Below are 11,122 nucleotides of genomic sequence, written 5' to 3'. Positions count from 1 at the left end.
TAATGTCTATTCTTCCACGTGATGCCCTTTTATCTTCAGTTTCCTAAGGCACGGCTGTAATTGGCTTTCTCCCCAAAGGTGTGTGTGTGAGGGGGAAGAGAAGTTCTAAGAGCTTTTCTTTTTATTGCGTTAAATTAAAGGTTTGAATTAAAAGGAGCTGCTCATAACTGTGCTCTGGAACACAGGTTGCTGTCCAAAGGAGACAGAGTGGGGGAAGGTGGGCAGAGGCGATTTCATGCAGAGAAGATGATTAGCAGGAAAGTGCCGCTTTTCTTCCGACTAGGATCCAAGGCCAGAAGCAAGCCTTCCCAAGAGGAAATCAAGTGAGGGTAGGTCAGGCTTCCTCAACCTTGGTCCTCCAGATGTTTTAAGACTACAATTCCCATCATCCTTGACCACTGGTCCTGCTAGCTAGGGATCATGGGAGTTGTAGGCCGAAAACATCTGGAGGGCCGAGGTTGAGGAAGCCTGGGATAGGTGATTTTGGAAGGGAGTGCTCAGCCCTGTTCCTTCTGCTTCTCCACTTTAAATTGCCCCTAATTCTCCTCTCAGCACCAATGTACCGTATTTTTCGCCCCATAAGACGCACTTTTTCCCCTCCAAAAATGAAGGGGAAATGTGTGTGCGTCCTATGGGGCGAATGCAGGCTTTCGCTGAAGCCTGGAGAGCGAGAGGCATCGGTGCGCACCAACCCCTCTCGCTCTCCAGGCTTCAGGAAGCTATCCGCAAGCCTTGCAAGCCCGGCGGGAGTTCCCGCGGGCTCACAAGGCTTGCGGGCAGCAGCCTGCCGCCCCGGCGAGTGTCCGCAAGCCTTGCGCGCCCGGCAGGAGGTCCCGCCGAGCGCGCGAGTCTTGGGGCGGCAAGTCTCCGGAGGGTGCCCCGTGCTTCGGGCAGGTGTGCGCAAGGCTTGGGGCGGCAGCCGCGGTGTGGGGGGGAAATAATTTTTTTTATTCATTCCCCCCCCCAAAAAAAAAACACACACCGAGGTGCGTCCTATGGGCCGGTGCACCCTATAGGGTGAAAAATACGGTATGCTCTCTCCGAAATTTGTATATTCTAGCACATGGGTTGGGCTTCCCTTGCATCTAATTAGATCCCCAATAGCAAAGAGTTTGAAAGGGTTTGCATTGCAACGACATTGTGTCCCAAAGGCCTGCTCACTAGTGCCATTGTTTGTTTGTTTGTTTGTTTGTTTAACATATGTTGCCCTTCATTGGAAGATCTCAGAGAGGTTCACAAGATAAAGGAATGGCTGTTTGTGGCCCTGAAACTCAACAGGAATGCCTGCAAATACCGTCAGGATTGCTTATTACCAAGTAGCTTCAGGTGTTGCTGTTAAAAATTTCATATTTATTTTGCAACTGACATGCATCGGTGCCTGAAACTCTTGCCTTGGCAGAACTGATTGGGCTTGGCTTTGATCTCTGAGTTAACTAAAAATCATTCAGAAATGTTTACTTTGCAAAGTGTGTGTGTGTGTGTGTGTGTGTGTGTGTGTGTGTCCTCTTGCCACTGACTTTTCCTCCTTTAATTCAACTAAGATGCTACTTCAGCTTTATCAGTTATAAAGTGGTCTGGTGGTAGGTTTCTATATAATGCGGACCTGAGCTAGACAATGGGAATGGTTTGGGATAGGGCTGTCGTAGTTCCCTTCATGTCATTGAGAAATGTAACATTTGAAAATTCTTCCCCGGCCTCAAGAGTTAATGACTTTCAGGGCTCCTACTAACAAAGAAGATGGTATCCAATTTTTCATCTTGGTTGAAACGTGTGTTGTTTGTACACACAAACACATGGGAGAAGGAAAGTACACCCTCTTTGAATTCTGTAGTTTTACATGAGGACATTTTGGCTTTATTTTTGTTGAATAAATCACAGTGTAATATGTCATGTGTTGTTGTTCATCTGAGGTTGTATTTACCTAATTTTAAGAGCTGCTAAGGAACAGATTGTTGTTGTTATGTCCTGATATGTAAAACCACCAAATTCAAAGAGGGTGTACTTTCTTTCCCCCATGACTCCAGCATCTTCTATCCCTCGTAACATTTTCAGATAAAGAAATAATACATTCCGGTAGATTAAAGCGAGCGGTTCTGTTGCTTCTTTTAAAACGTTTAAATAGGGTTTAATACAAAATGTACATAAAGAGCCATACAAATATACACTACCATTTGTTACAATATTGAGCTTTGACAGTAACGGCAACTTTTCCTCTTCATCTTTGGATTCCGTCCTCTTCGTCCGCCCAACTTCCTGTCTTGAACACTGCAGTTTAGAGGTAGCCAATATGGCGGCCTCTAGAGGTTCCTAGACTCCCAATTCCCACTAGCCCCAGCCAACATGGCCAGTCGATGGGGTTGGTAGGGCGGTTTAATCCCACAACACCAGGACAGTGCCATGTTGGCTGCCTCTTGTGTAGTTTAGGTAGCCTGAATTAAAAACTTCCGCAGAAGAGCAGAGCCCTTCCTTTTTTTTATTCCACTTTGCTTTCCCCTTTTTCTCACTACTATTCGCCAACCCTCTGATCTTTGCTTTTTTAACAGCTTGCTCTGACAATAGCAATTCAGCAGAAACCGGGTGACAATAACAAATACTGCCTATCGAAAGAGGGTTTAACGGGAAACACTGCTAATAGGCTCTGAAAGCCTGTTGGCTTGTGTGTGGTTTTTAAAGGGGCTTAATGCTCCTGACTGGTTCAGATTACCACATTAGTAAGATGGCCTTTTTCTATAGAACAGCAGTACAAAACATGACTTATTGAAAATATCGGAAAAGAAACACTATGGGAGAAATGATGGAATAGAAATAAATAAACCAGCTGGAAATCAGTGGCGTCTCAACACTCGAAACTGCCTTTGAAGTATTTCAGGACCCTCTTTTGGTTCCTTGTGGCTTTAGCAAAGGCAGCAGGACAAAATGCTTGTATTCTGTGAAGGTGGCAGCATTTATAATGCTCCTGCTCTTCACATTGGTGATAACTTGCTTTTTGCAAGGAAACTGTCCAGTCCATTGACGTTTTGAGTCTTCAGAATGTGTCTATAGGGGAGCTCTTGTAAGAGTTCTCCTTCAGGCTGTTGAATATTTCTTTGGTGCCATTTTGCCACTGCAGAACAAGATCCATTGGAGTTTTCCCCTCCTATGGAGGAAAGTTAGGGAAACGGCATTAATTTTTACCCCCTTGAAGTGTCATCATTGCTCTCCTCTGTTTCTGTGACTTAGCTTTCTGCAGATGTGGTGGTGGGAAGCTCTCTTAATAATGACCGCTTATGCCTCTTTGAAGTGACAAATGCATCAAAAATGTCTTTCTGGGTGCATGTCAGCTTTGAGGGGGGGTGCATGGGCAATGAATGTGCATCCCCCACAGACACTAATTCCATTCAACAAGTGCATCTTTCTTGCCCAATTGTACCTATTCCTCACAACCAGTCAATTTGCTAGCACAAATGTTCAAGACTAGAAAGTGAATGTGGACAGCAAAATCTACAAACATGGAAACCAGCAAAAGTTAGATGCAATCCAATCCTACTGCGGTCGTCTTGGTGTTTTTATTGTAGTAACTAGTGCCCTGATTTTCTTTAAAAACTCAACATGGCTTACTTAGGAAAACAGCAAAGAGTTAGGGAATACTTACAGCATTCTTCATGTTTAGGTTGGCACCATACATGATCAGGAGTCGAATCATTTTATAACGATTCAGTCTCACTGCGTCGTGCATAGGACTATCTCCTTCCTAGAACAGAGGAGACAAAAATGAATATAATGAGCTTTGGGGCTCAACTGGTGTAATAGTGAAAGTACTCAATAAATTACACCATCATCTTGCACCCAATAGTGATAATGATTATTATTTAAGTGTGCTGTTGTGAAGCTGAGTTGAAATGGGTGGTTCAAAGGAATGTTAAGTACTATTGCTATTCTCTCCCTGAAGTTTCCTTCAAGAGATCACAATCACCTGCTATTTTACCACACTAAAGACACTAACTGAGCAATGGGGAGCCCGTAAACTGCAGGTGTCATTGCACCTCCATCATCCCTCACTCTTGCTTATGCTCGCTGGGGTTGGTGGATTTGGGAGACTATAGGGCTACAGGCACCAAATTCCTGCAATGCACGTTCCTTGAAAACAGATCAGCATGCTATAGAAGTGATTTGTGCTGTATTATAATAATTGTATGGGACGCGGGTGGCGCTGTGGGTTAAACCACAGAGCCTAGGACGTGCTGATCAGAAGGTCGGCGGTTCGAATCCCTGCAACAGGGTGATCTCCCGTTGCTTGGTCCCTGCTCCTGCCAACCTAGCAGTTTGAAAGCACGTCAAAGTGCAAGTAGATAAATAGGTACCGCTCTGGCAGGAAGGTAAACAGCATTTCCATGCACTGCTCTGGTTTGCCAGAAGTGGCTTAGTCATGCTGGCCACATGACCCGGAAGCTTTACGCCAGCTCCCTCGGCCAATAAAGCGAGATGAGCACCGCAACCACAGAGTCGGTCACGACTGGACCTAATGCTCAGGGGTCCCCTTACCTATAATAATTGTATTATTTGTACCCCACCCATCTGATTGTGTTGCCCCAGCCACTCTGGGTAGCTTCCAACATATCTAGAAACATAAAATAACATTAAGTGTCGAAAACTTCCCTAAATAGGGCTGCCTTCAGATGTCTTATAAAGGTCAGGTACTTGTTTATCTGTTTGGCATCTGATTGATTGGAGGGCGTTCCACAGAGTGGGCGCCACTACCGAGAAGGCCCTCTGCCTGGTTCCCTGTAAGTTCACTTCTCACAGTGAGGGAACTGCCAGAAGGGCCTCGGAGGTGGACACGTCATACTCATTGACATCCCTCTGAGCAGCATTGTGACTCTTGCTGCTTATATATCCTGTGCATGTAGCCTTGTGGGGGGAAAGGCTTGTACAGCCACTTTCCCTTCTACTGCATGGGAATGTTGTTTGATAAGGCTTGCCCTAGTAAAAATGTCATACAGAAAAAGCAATCCCCATGGAAATCGACCTTCAGCTGGAAGGATAACCTTGGAACACCACCACCCAGGTGTTGCCGGGGCTGCCAGATCCCATGCCAGCCCCAGCTTGCATGACTTAATAGTCAGGGATGGTGGAATTTACAGCCTGGCTCACACATCTGGAATGCACTTACCCCATGGGTAGGCAAACAGGCCCGGGGGCTAGATCCAGCCCAATCACCTTCTGAATCCGGCCAGCGGACATTCCGGGAATCAGCGTGTTTTTACATGAGTAGAATGTGTCCCCTTATTTAAAATGCATCTCTGGGTTATTTGTGGGGCAAAGGAATTTGCTCATTTCCCTCCCCCCATATAGTCCGGCCCCCCCACAAGGTCTGAGGGACAGTGCACTGGCCCCCTGCTGAAAACCTTTGCTGACTCCTAACTTACCCTGTCTTTGGCATTGAGATCTGCTTCACAGGCGATGAGGTGCTCCCCACATTCGTACTGACCTGTCCTTACAGCCACGTGTAGAGGACTGCTGAGCAACTGGTAGAAAAGGAAGGGCAGGGAGAGGCATAATCAACAGAAGCAGGGTAAGGCATTCTAAGGTGAGAAACAACAAGCTCGGATCTAAAAGGGCCTCTTGTACAAACAGCTCACAAATCTACTTTTAACTTTTCCCACCTCAGTTTTTCAAACGGAAATAATAATAGCTTACCTTATCTCTAGCATTCCTGTTTATTCCTTTGTTCAGCAAGTACTTCAGGATTTCCACATTGCCCCCACGGCAGGTCCAATGAATAGCTGTGGATTCAAGCTACGCCAGGGGAAAATAATAATAAATATTTGTCAGCTGGTTCACATATGATGTGAGTTTTCAGCACCTAATTACTCATGTCCTGATGAGTCTTGGCCACTAGACTTGTGCCCGGTTATTGTTGATAAAAGTTTTATTACTTTGGAAAATAAAAAACTTTATTGAAAAGAAAAGCCTTGTGTTTGAGATAGCAGGAGGTAATACAGTGGTACCTCGGGTTAAGAACTTAATTCATTCTGGAGGTCCGTTCTTAACCTGAAACTGTTCTTAACCTGAGGTACCACTTTAGCTAATGGGGCCTCCCGCTGCTGCTGCGCGATTTCTGTTCTCATCCTGAAGCAAAGTTCTTAACCCGAGGTACTATTTCTGGGTTAGTGCAGTCTGTAACCTGAAGCGTCTGTAACCCAAGGTACCACTGTAGTGGTTCCATCTGCAACAGGCTAGGCATGGCTTATTGATGGTTACAGTGGATGAGTAGCGAACGTGTGTCTGTGTGAACCACCCCAAGGAACTCTGCATGTGTCCAATGAGCACTTACCATATCCTGGAATTCAAGGTGGGCTCCTGCTTCTACTAACTTCTCCACAACTGCAAGGTGCCCTTCTGAGCATGCTCTGTGCAAGGCTGTGCGCTTGTACTGTCAAATGGAATAGTCATAGTGTGGTCAATTTTAACCTGCAAGGCTTTGAAATAAATCATACAGCCCTTAGCATGTTGAATATTCAAAACACTTTACACATAAATTAACCCCGCCGTCTCACCCTTACCAAAACAAGACATGCACATGTAAAGTTTTTCATTTCCTTCTCGTGCCTCGCTAAACTTCCCTCCCCCTCGTTTAAATTAAGCTCCTGAAGGCAAGGCCTTCTCTTTCATTACCATGTATGGTGTCATGTACAGATATGTATACAATGCCAGATAAATCATAATTTCAGTCTTTTGTTAACAACAGCCCCGTATGGCATTTATGTACTTAACTTGTTTAGTTTTGTCAGTTTATAAGCCACCCTTCAGTAACAGTAGGCTCTCTTAGCTGTACAATTTAAACAGCATAATTTCATGAAGACAAAACACGACAAGCACAAGGAAATAGATTTTTGATATTGCTTGAATGCCCATTTAAAGAAACAATGCTCTCCTGTCTTGGGAGTTCAGAATACTTTAACCGTGAAAAGTGTATCTGCTTCCAAAGGTAACACTGACAGAGTGGTGGTGGATTTTAAAGTTAACCTTAAGATATAATTTTTAAGGAGGACATAAAAACCTCTTAAAAACTGGTTTGAGAGGCATTCATCCTCCCTATGGAGATCTGGAAACAGCAGTGGTTGGGGAGAGATCAGGCTCTTTAAAGAGAGAACCTTCTCTACCCTCATCAAACTACAACTCCCAGGATCCTTTGGGAAAGCCATGACTGTTAAAGCTAAGATCAAAGATGTGCGCCTTATAGGAGATTTGGGACAGAAATTGGTGAACAAATCATACCTCATCACAAACGTTTGGATCTCCTTTGTCTGCCAGGTATTTTTCAATTATTGGCATCTTGTTCTCCAAGGCAGCCTTTAAAAATGTTGGAACATCCACGGGTTCAGTCTGATGTAGAGCAAAAATAAGAGTTAGTTCAATTCCGTGTGGGGGAACCCCATAAAGACAGCAGAGAAGACTATTTTGCCCCGAACTTACTATAACTTCTTGCTCAGGCTCCTTTACAATGGGCACTTTAACCTTCTTGAATTTTTTCCTTTTCTTCAGCTGAATGATTTTTTCAAGATCTTCCAAGCTCTCAAGTTTTGGTCTCGCCTCTAATTTCTTTTTCTTGATCTGAACAACAACAACAAAAGCAAATAAGAACATAAGACGATCCCTCCTGGACCAGACCACCGTTTTATCTACTCCATCATCGTGTTCTCACAGTGGCCTACCAGATGCCTATGGAAAGCCTGCAAGCGGGAACTGAGTGTAAATGAATCTGTGAATCTCTGCAACTGGTATTCAGAGTCATACAACTTCCAATGGTGGAAATAGCCAGGGCTTTTTTTTCCAGCCAGAGCTCAATGGAACTCAGTTCCAGCCCCTCTCAGGTGGGCGCTATTGCCATTCTAAGAGAACAAGGGAACTGTTCATGGTGAGTTCTGGCACATCTCTCGGAAAAAAGGCACTGGAAGTAGCCACTGTGAGTGACTGCCAAGAAATTAGAGCAATATGAGGAACAATAACATTAGCTTCAACATACAATCTCCAGGGTCCCTTGGAATCCCCTTCAACAGTTAAAATAATCAGAAAAGGCGTTACTTCAGCTACTAATACTATGCTAATATCAATACACCAATTCAAATTTAAAGATAACACTTGAAGTTATGCTGAAAAAATGCTACTGGTTATTTAAATGTAAGATGGATAAGTGATTAAGGAACCATCCAGACATAACACAGCGTCACATGTTCCTTAGAATTTATTCTAGTTATAAATATGTGTCAGCCTATATTTAAAGCACAGGCTACATCTTTAATGTAGAGTAACAACCCAACTTGCTTTTCACAGAACAAGGTGCTAACGAGTGACATAATTTATCCCCCAAATGTAGAATGATTGTTGCTCTGGCAGATTCACTGTATCTCCTTTTTGGAGTGATTCTTGATCAAGTTTCAAGTTGAAACTTCATTGCAAAAAGTGTGTTGGGCTGGGGAAGGGGCAGTTGATTCAAAACCCTTTAAAACCCATGTAGAATTTGGATGCCCTTAAACTTAACACTGTTCTGTAATTCTTCATTTGAATAATCCATCACCAGGGAAGCTGTAAAATGCTAAATCACCAGCTCGCAATAATCTGTTACTTCAAAGGAAAAGTGTGTGGATTTAAATTCCAGTAATGTCTTTCCTATTTTCATATATCTTTGAGGGAGGGCTGGTGGAATCTTATTTTTATTGCCCACCTTAAAATTTTGTTCTCATTGAGGAAGATTTTAATAATGTTGCCATGCTTGAAATGATGGGCATAATTCTGTGGGCACTGAACCAAACAATTACAGATGACCTTATATTATAAACAGAAGTAAAAAATGTTTTTAAGGAGGAAAACCCATATGTCCCAATATGTCCTTGGCATGTGAGGGATGGGGTAACACATTATTTGCATGCAGAAAGTCTCAGTGTGAATTGTCTCAGCAGAAATTTGATTCACATTTTAATGCAAACTGTCCTATGTGCAAACCAAGGCACAAGTGATCTTTACAAAATTGTACTTCTCTGAATTTTCGCTGCAGTTCTTTTGTAAATTCATATATTAAGACAAAGTTTGCATAGAAATTCACATTTTCTTGAAAATAAAATATGAAATGAATTCTGTTGGGGGGGGATATGTTTAGCAGGCAAAACTGCATGGAAGTATATGTATAGTAGACATTTACATTAAAGTGATAAATTTTTATGAGAACATTTTTAAAAATATATATAAATCACAAATTGATGCAGGTGGGGAAATGAGAAAATGACATTAACAGATTTGTCCATCCCTAATCCCCAGCATCTCCAATGAAGAGGAGAGATATCTGCCTGGAGATTTGGGATTACTTTTTGCCTCAAATACCAAAATGTCTTGGTTTGTCTCTAATCCATGGCTTTCAGCCATAACTGGTAGCCATTTTCCAGATTTTCCGAGACACCTTTTCCCCAATCCTGTAGTTTGTGAGACTCTTAGCTGAATACACTGAATTTGTAGAGCGTGGGGTTTTTTTTTCATGTAAAACAGGTGTATTCCCTAGGGAGTTGTGGCCTATCCCTTCTAATTTCCTCTCATTCCTGGTTTTCTAGTTATAATTAGGATATGTTGAGTCCCAGTTAATAACATATTGGCAATGTAACAAGACCCTGGGGGTTGGGAATCTTTCTACTGGTTTCCAGTGTACATCTATCAAGACCTTTCTATTTTTCTAAACTTCCTTCTTAGTTAGAGGGCAGACCACAGGAATTCGAAACTTCACAGCTCCAGAAGTGCAAAAAGATACACAATAAACACAATTTTACCTCAGCTTCTAGCGCTTTCTCTTCTTTGTAGGTCAGATTGTGTCGTGCCACTGAGTGGTCCGTGAGGGTCTTCAGGTCCTCTTGTTTCTCTAACCTTACGGCAGCTTCATACTCTCCATTTTTGAAGTCCTCTGGGAGGAAATCTCCTGTCTCTCTACCGTCGGCCTTTTTGCCTGTCACCTGTCAAAGGAACAATGGTTCAAGAGTGTCGACGTCTTGCTTTCTGACATATTGAGAAGCAGAGCTAACATGTGAGGACAGGGCAGGCAGCCCTCGAGAAATACTGAGGAAATGGAGGTGAAAATGATGGTTCAAAGACAGGGTGCCTTTTCGGAAAGCAATGGGTAAGTTGAAATCATGGCACTGAACGTTGTTCATCTGATTCCAAATGCTCAGGGAACAGGTAGAAATGTGCATAGCCCAGCATCTGGAAAGGAAAGCTGTCAATTTAACACCCTTCTCATGACCCAGAGAAGGCTTTGTAAGGCTTGTTGGTGGAGGGAAAGATGTATTCAGGGGAGATAAGAAGCATGAAGGTCAGAAGCAAGGAGGAGGTTTAAGAAAGGGTGCAAAGTAGGAAGTGGACCAGAAAGAAAAAAAGGTGAGGCTTGGGGAAAGGGCCTGAGAAAATGAGTCAGCCACCCCCAACCTGGTGCCCTCCAGACCTTGCTGGACTCCAACTCTAATCATCCTCAGCCAGCATGGCCAAAGGTCAAGGATGGTGACAGCTGGAGTCCACCAACCAGGCTGGAGAAGAATGAAATAATGGAGCTGAAGCAGACAGCTTGGGTTATCTTTAGCCTATAGCACTTACAATGAGCTCTCTGACATTTGGGGCAGGAATACAGGAATGAGAGGGAGGACGTCAAGAGACAAGGTTACTGAAGCAAGTGGCCCAATGAGACAGTGGTCTGAAAAATAAAGACTTGAGGATGGGATGGGCATGGCAGGCTTGCAGGCGGGAGAATGGAGAAATCCAGGGGAAAGTAAAACGGGGGTAAAGCCACATATTTGGGCTTAGGGGTAGGAGGGTCTGTGAACTCCACGGGGAAAGAAAATGGGCAGGCAAAAGGAGATGTGGGGACTGTGGGCCAAGGGTGCATTGAGTTGCTAAGTCTAAGTAGGGCCAGCCAACCTGATACCCTTCCGATGTTTTGGACCTAATCATTATCACCTACTATGCAGTCACCTCAGATAGAATTATCATTGTACAGTTATCCCTTGTTGTACTGGTTGGGGCTGATGGAAACTGCCATACACAACCTCTGGAGAGCTTTTCTTGATCCTAAGACTTAGGCCCAGTCAGGAGAATTGTCTTAGCTGTGCTA

General features: G+C 43.7%; 1 protein-coding gene and 1 long non-coding RNA gene across 3 annotated transcripts in view; both read right to left on the bottom strand.

The window, feature by feature from the left end:
- LOC308584807 overlaps nucleotides 1-11,122 on the bottom strand; it is a 223,025-nt gene that overhangs the window by 169,931 nt on the left and 41,972 nt on the right. The gene's annotated exons all lie outside the window — the stretch shown is intronic.
- The window catches only part of ANKRD1 (ankyrin repeat domain 1), a 209,111-nt gene continuing 200,089 nt past the window's right edge, over nucleotides 2,101-11,122 (bottom strand). For both annotated transcript variants that reach the window (XM_081189804.1, XM_081189803.1), the window contains 8 exons: nucleotides 9,795-9,974; nucleotides 7,456-7,593; nucleotides 7,258-7,365; nucleotides 6,314-6,412; nucleotides 5,677-5,775; nucleotides 5,406-5,504; nucleotides 3,632-3,730; nucleotides 2,101-3,136 (listed from right to left, as the gene is read on the bottom strand). In XM_081189804.1, coding sequence (XP_081045930.1) covers nucleotides 3,026-3,136; nucleotides 3,632-3,730; nucleotides 5,406-5,504; nucleotides 5,677-5,775; nucleotides 6,314-6,412; nucleotides 7,258-7,365; nucleotides 7,456-7,593; nucleotides 9,795-9,974 — 933 coding nt within the window. In that variant the 3' untranslated portion in view covers nucleotides 2,101-3,025. The remainder of the gene's footprint in view (nucleotides 3,137-3,631; nucleotides 3,731-5,405; nucleotides 5,505-5,676; nucleotides 5,776-6,313; nucleotides 6,413-7,257; nucleotides 7,366-7,455; nucleotides 7,594-9,794; nucleotides 9,975-11,122) is intronic.

This window comes from Podarcis bocagei (assembly GCF_964188305.1).
Source record: "Podarcis bocagei genome assembly, chromosome: 4".
Classification (NCBI taxonomy): Eukaryota; Metazoa; Chordata; class Lepidosauria; order Squamata; family Lacertidae; genus Podarcis; species Podarcis bocagei.
This window is presented reverse-complemented; position numbering and strand designations above follow the sequence as displayed.